The 13,945-nt window shown below is 35.3% G+C and overlaps 1 protein-coding gene across 1 annotated transcript; it reads left to right on the forward strand.

Moving 5' to 3' along the window:
• The first annotated feature begins 2,432 nt into the window (after positions 1 to 2,432).
• LOC135585407 (uncharacterized) lies at positions 2,433 to 10,897 on the forward strand. Its single transcript, XM_065188398.1, has 14 exons — positions 2,433 to 2,977; positions 3,066 to 3,159; positions 3,599 to 3,785; positions 3,865 to 4,123; positions 4,309 to 4,524; positions 4,604 to 4,690; positions 4,771 to 4,905; positions 5,051 to 5,164; positions 5,253 to 5,500; positions 5,580 to 5,660; positions 5,749 to 5,980; positions 6,420 to 6,518; positions 6,606 to 6,791; positions 10,469 to 10,897. Exons 1-14 carry the CDS (start codon positions 2,642 to 2,644, stop codon positions 10,568 to 10,570), a joined length of 2,376 nt encoding a protein of 791 aa, XP_065044470.1. The 5' UTR covers positions 2,433 to 2,641; the 3' UTR covers positions 10,571 to 10,897.
• The last annotated feature ends 3,048 nt before the right edge of the window (positions 10,898 to 13,945 follow it).

The raw sequence follows: 13,945 nt of genomic DNA on the forward strand, positions 1-13,945 counted from the left end.
CTTAAAAGTTGTCATTTCATGAATATGTGACATTCTAATACTTTGTAGCTTGTAAAATTTCTCTCATATTATGTGTTTGTTCGTGAATCGAAGTCAAGATTTTGCAACAGAAATTAAAATTCCTTTCTTCTATTCAAAAGCTTAAGGATTTTTTTTTTTTTGTTCTTCCATCAAATATTATGTTTTTCATATGAAGTAATATTACTTCTTTTTTGACAGGGATGATAAGAATTAAAATCACAAAAAACAGTGGTTGCATATATTGATCATCCCTAGACTTTGAGTAGCAATGATAATTATGGAATAGAATGTGAGAAGAATTAATGATTCATGTTCTTGCATATTAAAAGCTTCCATCAACATTCAAGTTGCACTGATTGCTTTATTTTTCTCAAAGCTGTGGATCACATCCTCAAATGCAAAATCTTGGATTCTTATATCCCATTTGATATTAGGGATTCATATTAATCCTTCACATGCTTTAGTAATTTTCATGCAAAGTTATCGAACTTATTTCACTTTATAATCAACATACTTATATTTGTTTAGACCTAACTCATTGTCCAAAAAGTTGTACTTGGCAAATAATGTTGGAAATAATATATCATTCTCCATCCAAATCATTTTAGAGAATCCAAAATTTTTTTTACTAGCTAGGGTGAAAATAGTGAAAAAGGTGGTAAAAGATTTTTATCGAACCCAAATAGTTGAGACCTACGATTTGAGTTTATTATTATTATATATAAAATAGTGAAAGTGAGATTTTATAGCATAAAACTTACTATCAACCAGTAACTAACGATAGTTTATATCTTTTAAATTTATTGGATTATATGTTATAAATTTAATATATATCCTAATCTAGCATTTTAAAAAAATAATTAAAAAATTTCATCATTATTAAGTTAGTTTTTTATTATAAGAGGTGGAACTTGATTTGAATCCACTTAGTGCTTTTCACAATCCGATCTTAAGTCAAACTTCTTCTGTCATCTAAACCTTATAAAATTATGTCGGTGTACTCACGATAATATCCCTTTGATATTTAAGTTAATAAATAAGTCGGATAAGTCAATTATATTTTAAGTTTGTGTGTATTGAAGACGTACGTATTGAACCCTTGTATAGTAGGTTCTCATAACTATTATTTTCTTAGGATGGCACATTGCTCGTCGGAACATGGAGAATTGATCTTGAGTGTAATTATTATCATTAGCCAGGGTGAGTTCAGGATGATGCTACGTTTTGACACGTGGCATAGTTCATACGATGGGGGTGGTCTAATTGGTTGGAAAGGGTGGGAAACATAGGGTGTTGGCATGCCTGCCATGTGGGGTTGCTTGGCGTTGGTGTGCCATCCACATAAGGCATGGGTTTTAGCCATGTGGTAGGTATCGATCACATGGTCTAATGTGTCTGCTACACAACATTACAATGTCAGTCATATGGATCTAACGTGTAAGCCACGTAACACTACGGTGTCAACCATGTGGCACCAACGTGTCGACCTAGATCCCTATGTCAGCCACATAATGCTAAGGTTCGTAATATCGTATCGTATCGGTATTTCGATCTGGGCTCGGTATCGGTACGGTACGGTATACCGAACGGTACACCCAGGTGTACCGAGCGATACTTAGGTGTATCGCATATTGTAGCACTGCTACAATGTTACAGTACACTCGGATCGGTAATAGACGGTTCACGTACCGACAATCTATCGGACCGGTACGTACCACCCGTATCGAACGGTACAGTTCGGTACTATGGACCCTACGCATAATACTATAGTGTTGGTGACATGACAATATCATATCGATCAAGATGTTTATCGTGCGACACTAAAATGTCAACTGCGGTTGTGCCATGTTATCATCTTCCTAGACGTGTCAACCACAAGAGTCTGACACATCTGCCACATGACATCAACATGATGGGTAAGCCAATTGTTACCCATAGTAGAGTAGAGTGTGCAAGAAGAATGTATTCACTGGATTTAGCATTAAATAATTATGATATTTTAGATATAAAATTTATCGGATAAAATATCAAATTCCGAGATCTCATGTACGATTTTGGAATAGCGTTGGAAACAATAATAATAATAATATTATTAACTATAATTATCTAACTGTTTAATTATAGTTGAAGCACAATGTAAATATGACTTTTTGGGTGGAATCTTTGGCGTCAGTTCATAGGATTTATAGTTTACGTAATTTAAATGATTTAAAATAATAAATTTTCGAACCCTCAATAATAGGTCTAATAAATAGATCACCAAAATACTTAAATGAGTGAGTGGTCAATATTTTAGATTTAAAATAATAAATATTCGAATCCTCAATAGTAGGTGTAATAATACATCACCAAATACTTAGGTCTATCAACATATGGCTAAGTCGTGCGTCAGTGAGCAGCCGGTCACGAATGACAAGCTTCCAAAAGGCCTCCACTTCCATCCCGAACCAAACCAAACCAAACCGACTATCTTGGCTTTTCCCATCATCATCATGTGTCGGCTGGATTCAAGACGACCCGTCGAGGCTGACGCCGTCGCCCACGCGCCGCCGATATCGAGAACGCCCAGATGAATCGTCTCTAGGGTTCTCCCAATCCCGCTAGACCAGTAAAATCGAGGATGGTCTCGTTCCCGTCGTGGAAGTACCCGTGGTCCCTCGTCGTAGCGATCGGCTTGCTGTTGATCCTGGCCTCCGCGATCCACATGTTCTTGTCGCCCATCTTCCCGTCCTCCCTCGACTTCTTCGGCGGTCGACAGAATTCCGCTTCCTGCGCGCCTTTCAATGCGTCGTCGGATCGCGGACGGACCGAGCGCTGGGATGATGTTGAATGGGGTGCTCGGTTTCCGGCCGACTCCCATGGGGCGGTGACATACCGCGGCGCGCCTTGGAAGGCCGAGATCGGGAGGTGGCTCTCCGGTTGCGGTTCGGCCTTGGCCACGGTCCAAGTCGTAGAGGTATATGCGCCTTTCCTCTGATTGATTGGACATTTTGACGTTGCAGAGTGCGTCTTTAACGGTTGAGGGCTTGGTGTTTCCTATTCAGAACATAGGTGGCAAGAGTTGCCAAAACGATTGTAGCGGCCGAGGTGTATGCAATAGGGAGCTGGGGGCATGCAGGTGCTTTCATGGATACGATGGTTGGTAAAATTTTTGCCATATGTAATGCCACTTATATATCTATTTAAGAAATCGTTGAATCTTAGTGATGTTAGTCTTTTAGTTAAGTTGGAAACAATAGCTGCACTTCCATTAATTTCAAGCAATATGCAAGCAAAGGGCTATAAACAGTGTCCTTATTCTCATCGTTTATTTCCATATTAAAAAACATGGGGGTTCATTTTGCTTCATTTTGTTTGGATGTCTCCATTGTCTTCGTGTCTCTTCCTTCACTTCTAACTTCAGTACAACAAGGGCCTTTAATTCATTTTTCAATTCATTTTGGCAGTTATTTGTTAGCAATTGCCTATATAGTTTGGATTATTAATTTAGTTCTGGGAAAATCCACATCTCTTTATGTTATGTTTGTTGACATGAACAACCAATGCATAAGATATTAATATTTTTGTGTTCAAGCAGGTGAAGGATGTACAAAGAAGTTGGAGCTGAACTGTAATCTCCCAGTATCTCCAGAACAACCATTTGGTTCATGGATTGTTTCAATATGTCCTGCTTATTGTGACACCACTCGCGCAATGTGTTTCTGTGGACAAGGAACAAAATATCCAAATCGTCCGGTGGCAGAGGCTTGTGGCTTTAAAATAAAGTAACCAAGTTAAAGTTGTTGTCCAAAATATTTAGGTACTTGTTATGGTGCTTATAGCCTTCCTCTATGGCCATTTCAGCTTACCTTCCCAACCTGGTGGTCCTAAGGTTACTGATTGGACGAAGGCTGATTTTGATAACATTTTCACGACCAATGGTACTAAACCTGGCTGGTGCAATGTAGATCCAGAAGATGCATATGCTTCAAAAGTGAAATTTAAAGAAGAATGCGATTGTAAATATGACTGTCTTTTGGGACAGTTTTGTGAGATACCAACTGTATGCAGTTGTCTCAATCAGTGCTCTGGGCGTGGGCATTGCCGTGGTGGTTTTTGTGAGGTGCGCTATAACTCCCAACCAATTTAACTGTGAAAAACTAGGAAAACAGGTGTTTTATTTTTCTTTTTCATTTTGTTGATGCTTTGTCAAGTTAAAAAGATTATTAACTCAATAGACAAATATGTCTCTTACTTTTACCAGCTGCTGCTTTTGCCACAATACCTGTACTGAAGTTAGTTATTCAGTGTGACAGAGGTTATTATGGAATCGATTGCAGTGTTCCATCTTCGATATCACCTATTCAAGAATGGCCAGAATGGCTTCGACCAGCTACAATTGATTTACATGATAAGGCACCTACAAGTAGTGATCTTCTGACCATCAAAGCTGTAGTTAAAAAGAAAAGGCCACTCATATATGTTTATGATCTGCCACCAGAGTTCAATGCACACCTTCTTGAGGTAGCTTCATCACTCATATTCTCTTGTTTGAAACAAAAATGATCAAGATCTGTACACTTTTTTACATTTTCTTTTGCAGGGACGGCATTTCAAGTTTGAGTGTGTTAACAGAATATATACTGATAAGAATAGAACTTTATGGACTGATCAGTTATATGGATCACAGGTGGTTGTTTATGAGAATACGACAAGAATTGTTACTATTATTTTATACAACATATCCTTACATCATTCTTCACTATATAGATGGCACTCTATGAGAGCATTCTCGCTAGTCCTTATCGAACAATGAATGGTGAAGAAGCAGATTACTTTTATGTTCCAGTTCTCGATTCCTGTATAATAACTCGAGCAGATGATGCGCCTCACTTACGCATGAAGGTATGAGTTTTGTAGCTATTGTTTTGTTCTAGTGCTTTCTCTAAAATAATTCCATGTTCTTCATTACCATCTTTTGGTTGAAAACAATTGTTGATACATAAAAGAAAAAGAAGGAAAAGTACTCAAAAGATAACTCGAATCCCAGGAACAAAAGGGTTTAAGGAGTTATTTTACTTTGGAGTTCTACAAGAGGGCTTATGATCATATCGTTGAGCACTATCCTTACTGGAATCGGTCCTCTGGAAAGGACCATATATGGGTATGGCACTGATGTTCCAAATGGTGAGAATTTAAATTTTATGGACTTATGTTGAGAATCTAACCTCATTGCTTCTACCTCATGGCAGTTTTTTTCATGGGATGAAGGTGCTTGCTATGCCCCAACACAAATCTGGAATAGCATGATGTTAGTTCACTGGGGGAATACTAACTCAAAATATAATCACTCAACGACAGCTTATTGGGCTGACAACTGGGACCAAATACCCTCCTTTAAAAGAGGCAACCATCCTTGCTTTGACCCAGCGAAGGATCTTGTCCTTCCTGCATGGAAAAGGCCTCAACCAGGTGCAATATGGGCAAAACTTTGGGCAAGGTACCCATGAAGTTTAACTGACTTCTGTGTCTTTTCTCATTATTGGATTCATCTAAGGTTGGTCTAACTGGATGTGTAGACCACGGACAGAGCGTACTACTCTATTCTACTTCGACGGAAACTTAGGACCTGCCTATGAAAACGGTCGACCTGAAGACACGTGAGTAAATATTTTAGAACATAATGGTCTTGACACCACAATTATTTATCTGATGGTTATATATCTGTTGATTTCAAAATGATTTCAGGTACAGTATGGGCATTAGGCAAAAACTGGCTGAGGAATTTAGTTCTACACCTAACAAAGAGGGCAAGCTTGGGAGACAGCATATTGCTAATGTAACAGTAACTTCTGTGCGCTCTTCCAAGTATTATGATGATCTGGCTAGCTCTATTTTCTGTGGTGTGTTGCCTGGGGATGGATGGAGTGGACGCATGGAAGATAGTATGCAGCAAGGATGCATTCCTGTAATAATTCAGGTGTCCATATGTTTCTCCCTTTGCTTCTAAAATAGTGTTGGCCTTCCCACCAATGAAGTGAGAAGCTTAAATTTATGCAAAATTGGCCCTGCACACTAAGAGGCTGCTTCTGTAACTTGAACCCTTGACACCCAAGTTTCGACAAAGCAACTGTACCATAGCACTAGGGCTTGTTCGCAGTTTCATGCTTCTACTTCCTGTACTTAATTAGAAACCTAGATTTTCCCTTTCTGATCTCTTCCTCATTCTTAGAATGGGATCTTCCTTCATGCCATAACATATAAAACTCTCTTGTTCCTTTTGGTAGCATATTCATTTTTGATGCCCATCTTTGTTCCTGCTTTCTGTCTATTGAATGAAGCTGCAAATTTTAGTTGTTCTTCTATGCCAGTATTTTGACTTTTCTCTGACTTATATAATTTTGACACCTTGGTTGCAGGATGGTATCTACCTTCCGTATGAGAATGTCTTTAATTACAGAAGTTTTGCAGTTCGAATTCAAGAAGATGATATTCCAAACTTGATTAAAATTCTACAGGTAATATAGCATCCTTCTCGCAACATTTTTTTATGTTCATGTAACAAGCTGTTATGTACTTATTGATACCCTTACTGGACTGTCCAGCAATTTAATGAGACAGAAATAGACTTTATGTTGGCAAATATACATCAAACCTGGCAGAGGTTCTTATATCGGGACTCAGTGTTGCTTGAGGCTCAGAGGCAAAAGAATTTGTTTTCTGTGGAGGATGACTGGGCAGTCGAGTTCTCAAAATTGGAGGAAGATGATGTTTTCTCTACATTTATACAGGTAACACTGTTACCAATTTGGTAGCTAGTTTTAACATTCTCAAAATGTGAACTTCAAATTTAGTTAAGAAAATAACTCAAACTCTAAATGATAAGATGCAGCAGCATCAAAGTATAAACCAGCAGTAATATTTCAATTTACAGAGATTTAGGTAATTAAACTGCTCAAGTCTTTCAAACCTTTCTTAGCATCAAGTCTTTCAATTTCAACATGTTTCCTAATGCACGAAGGAGGGTATTTGCTGATAGAGATGGTCTATTCATTCTTTGATATGAAGACTTGGAGATTGTTAAATACTAAGGGCCTGTATTAAAATCTTGATCTGATACCAGTATCTATCAGCGGTTGGGCCAGTTTCATATTGGTACAGGACAATGTACCAGTCAATACACAGACCATACAGAAAGAGAGAGAAGAATGGGCGGAAGGAGGAAGAAGCAGAATTGATATGATACGATGTATTGGGACTCTTGGTACGGATACATAAGGCTGGAATCACCCGGACCAGAGAGAAATAGAGAGAGAAAAAAACAGGAGGGGAGGAGGAGGCAAAGTAAGAGGTGGAAGAGGAAGAGAAAGACGAGGAAGAAGAGGTGCATGCCTACCAGTAGAAAGAGGCATGGCAATGCATATTAGTACGATGTGGCAGCAATGATGTGGTGGGAAGGACAAAGCAGCAGTGGTGCAAAAGGGAGGATGAGATGTAGGAGAGAGAGTGAGCGGAGGAGGTAATGGTGGTGGTGGTGGTAGTGGTGGTGAAGAAAAAGGAAAAAGGAAAGAAAGTTGATAGCTGTCAGGATTAAAGAAATAACAACTTGATACCTACAGCAATAGGCTTATTGTTTGGTACAGCTTGGTACTAGTCTTCTTATGACTCAGTAAATCTGATACAGTAAGGTTACGGGATGGTAAGCCTGATTTGAGACTGAACCAGGTGAATCACTCAGTACATGTACCAATCGGCTTTCAGACTGGTGAATACTAGTCATGTACCAACCAATATAGTTGAAGTTTGATCCATAATGGTGAAAATAATTCAGATGTGGCAAGAAATACCCAGATATGTGAGCCTGGTATTGCTTTCCATGTAAATCTAAATTGATAAATTACAATTAGGTAAATCAACAACAGTAACAACATAGTGCTGTTTAGGTACATTGTCATGCAGCCGTTCTTTCCCCTGAGTAAGAAAACAAAATAAGTTATAAACATGTGAGGTATGAAGGCACATCCTTAATTGTTAGAATCATGAAAAGTCTTTTTATGTTCATTTTTTTCCTCCAAACCCTATAGGGTTTTAGAAATGACAAAGCATCATAAACTAAACAACATTTTCACATACATGGCAGTGTATCCCAATTTGTACCCAAATGGAGAGATGAAATGATATGGAAGTAAATGAATATGATTTACCACTAAGGTTCCCTCAGTTTAATAGTTTGATCAACCTAATAAACGTAGGGCTCCATAACCTTGGTTTTAATGTGTTGACACTTTTCATTATTATTAGCAGATAATGTTGTTTCTGCATGGATAAAGATTTTGAATGATTTTATGACATCTTCATAATTAGTTTCCCCTGCAAGTTAATAGAAAGTACTTGTAGTCGATGATGCCCATGATCATTAAATTGCTGCATCTTATTTGTCATTAATGAAGTCTGACATTAAATTGTTTTCCTTAATGTCTCATAACAGGTGTATGTAAACAAAATGGAATTATGCTCTAGGTGGTACAATCAAGTGAATGTGCTTTTTACTGGATCTACCTTCTTGTCGAATCCAATTCACTTGGTTAAAAAAATGGATAAGATAACATCTGAACAATTCCAGATTTAAATTCAGATATAACTGGGTACCCATATTTGGATTCAGTCAATATGGATGTATATATTTCTGAATACACATATGGGTTTGCTTTTACAATCCGGATCTTTGTTTGGACATTTAGCCAATTTTGGGTTTGGATTGGGATATCTGGATGGTTTCCTTTAGTGTCAATCCATATATCACAATGGTGACACATGGATAATACTAGTGTGAGCAATGAAGATTTAGCTATTCACGTTACACTTGATGTGGTAGACCAATTGTTACTTGCATCCTTTTCATTTTTATTTGGATCTGTATGCAGATCACAGCATGTCCTTTAGTAATGTGCCAATATCTTGACCTCCTATGTATAATAACCATAATCAAATTCCATCACTGAATATTGTAGTATGTATCAGTTTCAAAATGACTTGTATCTGTATCCATCTAAAATCTTATTTGTAAATGTATTTTTGTCTAACACCCCTATTTGTATCCATATTCATCATGCATCCACCTCTTATCAGGTTCAAGCCTGTCTCCTTATTGAAGAGACATGGTTTCAAATGTTAGTGTCCTACTATTTGTAGACATATTCCTAAAATTTTCTCAAATCCAAATGTTTTAGGTGATCGATGGCAAACACCCTAAAACTATGTGCGTAAATTTAGAGCAGTAGCAATTATCCACAGCACTGATTTTTAATTTGAGGCATGCAAATACATTGCTGCTGCTCTAAATTTAAGCACATAGTTTTTTAGGTGCTTGCTGTGATCAGGATTTGCTCTTTAAGAAGATTTTTCTAAGCAAGATAGCTACTCTTCTCTCCAAGTTGGTGTCATCCTTGCTATCTCTTGAATTTCTTCATTCTATGAATGTGGTATATCTTCTGTTATACAGGTTACTGAGATTTGTCGACTGGTTCAATTTTCTGTACCAAAATAAATTTTTGTCCTCTTGAATAAATTTGATATCTTCGTAAGAGCCTTCTGGTAAAATGCTTGGCATGATGTTCATTGCACTGCTTTAAAGGATTTGGCCATCACCATTGCTTATAGCTGGTAGGTTCCTACGGCATCCTCTGGTTATCAGAAGAATTTTTTAAAGAAAATGCGCGTAACTTTTGTGTTTATTATTATTCCATGCTTCTATTGCTCCTAGGATTGTTGTTCTGACCGTGGAGTGGTTGTCTGCAAGGAGGATATCAGGGAGTTAAACTAGATCTGACAGTTGATCCTGAAAGCTCAAGATAATATTTAAATATGAGTGAACAACCTGGCTATTGATCATCCACAAGAATTAACCTTATCTTTTGAATCATATCAAGAGTATGTATGGCAATGTCTAGAAAACCAGATTGAGATATCTGATTCAGGATTTAAAACCTTTCTTTTAAAATTGAAACTAGTTGTTCACCCTAATAAGTTTTGCTACTGATAGTTGATATTCTTTGATTAGAAATTCAGAAGTCAACATTGTTGTCATTAAATGTCGCACAAAATATATGGTCCTGATTATTCTTCTTGTGCCTAATAAAAAAGTAGACTGATCTTTGTATTAGATTCTACTTCTAGTCATACAGTGGACTAGAGTAAGCAATATTCTGATTATGTAATCTCTGGTGCATTAACTGTTGGTTTGGGCAGTTAATTTGTCTAAGCTAAACAATGGCTAGAATTTGACTTACCTTGGAACAAGTTTGTTAATCATCTTTTTTGGTACCTTACAAAGGTGTGTATACTGTATTGTATTATTATCACCTCTGAACTTAGGAAATTGTTTAACTGCAGCGACTTATTGTCCATCTGATTTCAATTTATGTCAATTTGCTAGCTATGCTGATTCTATTAGGTATCCTCTCTACAGGTATTGCATTATAAATTGCATAATGATCCTTGGAGGCAAGATTTAGCCCAGGCCAGGAAGGATTTTGGATTGCCAAATTTTTGCTTGAAAAGAACTCACTAAAGTAGTGATAAAGAACAATCCACCACAATTTTTTGTTTCCATGACCAAAAGAGCAGGAGGGAAAGGAAGCTGTATTTGTATTTTGCTCTCCTTGCCGCCATAGTGATGTACAAAAGAAAACTTGGGGAAGATGACGCTCCAAATTCATTGTCATGTATATAGAATATAGATAACTGTTTTCACTTCTAGCCCATGTCAGTTCATTCAATAAAGGCATGCTTTGTTTAATTCCTTACGGAGGTACAAACAATCTTTTGTGTTAAATTTGTCTTGCTTTGCATGAATGTGAAGATCTGGGCTGGTTCCAGTAGATTGATTTTGCTCCCACTGGGAAATTTATTCATTCAGTGATCTGTCTAATGAGTATTATATTATCTTTAAATATTGCAAGAGGCTTCGTTGGCATCTACGCGGAAAAGCGATTGAGGTTAGTGTTTCTTGTGGTTTTTAAGTTTGATATGTAGTTTTATCACCAAAATAAAACACTGACATGCCACAATACATTTGGTGTCTTTAAGGTGTTTCTACAAAACCAAATCTTCTTTATCATTGACCAAGTAGCAGCTCCTTTCTTATGTCCTTCATTTTGATGAAGTTTGTTCTTGTAGTTTTGATGACTCATGACTCTCTTAACGTGTTATATATATATAGCAGTTTCAACTTGTTTGATCCAAGTCCAAGCTTAAATCTGTTTGATCAAACTCTGTTCTTTTTCACTGAAACAAGGACTTGGATTGGTTCTCTGTATGCATTCCCAGGAAGTGTGATGTAGATACTTGCTATTGCGTCAACCATATATAATGCTTTAAGTTATTGTTTGAGTGAATTTTAAAAACAAGTTTTTAATTTTGATTTTTTCTTATAGAGTGTTTTTATTTTTTTTTTAAAATAAAACAACCCTTGATGAGTTATTTTACCTATTTATCCCTAGATAGCTAAGCTATTATTATTTTTGCCTAAAATAGTGGCTTTTGGACTATCAGTTTAGTAAGATTTTGTTGATCGGATCGAGTTGAGATGGTTCACTATTGGTTTAACATTTTATTTCTGTTGAGGAGACCTGTAAAGTGGATGGTACAATGTACAGTAAGTTATTGTCATAGTATAAGTGTCGATCTCGATGAAGAAAGCAAAAAAAGCTTCTCTTTTGTCACCTTTTTTTTTTTGTCATCTCCATTCTTCATACGTGAGTTGCTACTATTCTTCTTGTCCATCTTCTTGTTTTTATTCTTTTCATTCTTGTTGAATCAAGAAGATAAAAAACATCATGTAAATATATTCATGTCATTAAAAAAATATTTGTTTCATACTGTGTATTTATAGGAGCCAATGTGTTATAACTCATGTTACTATTATTATATTGGTTCAATGATTCTATTTTTTTTTTTTAATTCTAATAATCTCACTATGGGAAGGATTTTATTCCCGACGAAGTATTTTTGGTTTTTAATGATATTGATAGATAGACACTAGATGAGACAACAAATTTGGGTGAAAATTATTTATAAAAAAGATCAGATTTTGATATTCTTTTCACAGACTTGAATAGCCCATGTTACTGTGATAAAGATGATAGTGATGATATCTTCAAAATTGAATTAACTAAAGAAAAATTACAAGAGGTTGAAGGTGATATAAACCCTAATATTTATGATTCATCATTTGTTGATCAACGAGTTATTTTAAGTGAGAATATATATGATAATGTTGAATAAATATTTGTTAAATATGATTATAGCCGAAATGATGGTGTATTATTAAACACAATAGTTTCTTTCATTGAAGATGATGATTGTTCATACAATGTTTTGTTTGTTGATTAGGTATGGTATTTGTAACCCAAATAATAATGTCATTGAATAGGTGTTATGAGATATGCTTGAATTTCAAAAATCCTTCAAAGACTATGTCATTCAAAGAAATTTTGAGATTAAATATATTGTAACTAGAAGTTATAAGATAAAAAACAAAATATAAAGTTTTCTATTGCTAATGGATGATAATAGCTTGTGATAAAACTAATAGTTTTTTAATTATCAAGTTTCATAAAGAGCATGATTATAATTTACAAAGAGGGATCATAAGCAATGCAATAGTTCTTTCATTGTAAATCAAATCAAAGATTAAGTTATAGGAAATCTTGACTATACCTCAAAGATGATTATTGCTGAGTTGTTTCATATAGGAAGACTTATCTTATATCAAATATTACACTTAATGAGATTAGTGGTGACTTTGACTGGTCATACACTAATATAATTTTATTTTTAAAGGAGTTAAAACTGTATAACTATGAGACTCATGTCCAAATGATAGTTTCATCATAAAATTATTTTTAAAAAATATTTTGGGTTTTCATAGCTTATCTTAGAAGTTTCAGATTATATATGTGGCATGTTTTTGGTATAATATTGCATATCTATTAGGCAAACATTTCAGTGCTTTGATGATTACTATAACTATTAATAGTTGTAACAAATTATTTCCAATTGTATTTTTCGGGACAAAGATTGAGTGTAGGGATTCATGCGAAAAAGTTCTTGCATCAATTGAGAATATGTATTATGGGATGCGAAAATTTGACTATTATTAGTGATCAAAATTCAGAAATTTTTTCAAGTGTGAAAGCAATCTTCAAAACTATTTTGGATTACTACTATGTACAAGTTTAATGAACGCATGTAAAAGTTGAGGAAAAATCATATTAAAAGTGTCATATGGATATCTAAAATTGAGAAAGAAAAATAGGCTTCTACATCGTTATATAATACTTACCATAAATGTATCAAAAAGTATAAATTTATTATTGAAGGATACTCGTGGCTTACCTATTTTACCTTTATGAAATGATTAGGAGGAAGATTATTGAATGATTTGTACTCACCGTGAAATACTTAATAATTTAAAATCAACTTTAATAAATATCGTCGAGGATCAATTTACTAAGGTAATGGACAAGGATCAATACTATGGTGTCTTTTCTTATACTTATGCTAAATTACAAGTGCATACATCCTCTAAGACAATTATAATAGATTTGGAGAAAAGAAGTTATTCATGTTGGTCTTTTGATATTTTAAAATTTTCATGTTCTTACTGCTATTGCATAGGAATGATAATCTAAATTCCTTTTATGAATATTATTACAGAGCAAACACCTACAAAAAAGACATGTAATAATAAAATATTTTTAATGAGAAGCATATAATATTGGATATGATGAGAATATGATCGTATCGTATTAACTTCAACAAGCATGGTGCGAGTAGTTGGTAGAAGAAAGAAAGCAAAAATTGAATCTAACACATGATAACAAAAAAAAAAAGAATAAATGTTCAAAGTGTCAATAATTTGGAAATAATCATCGATCATGTA

Source organism: Musa acuminata, chromosome BXJ1-6, assembly GCF_036884655.1.
Source record: "Musa acuminata AAA Group cultivar baxijiao chromosome BXJ1-6, Cavendish_Baxijiao_AAA, whole genome shotgun sequence".
In the NCBI taxonomy this organism is placed as follows: Eukaryota; Viridiplantae; Streptophyta; class Magnoliopsida; order Zingiberales; family Musaceae; genus Musa; species Musa acuminata.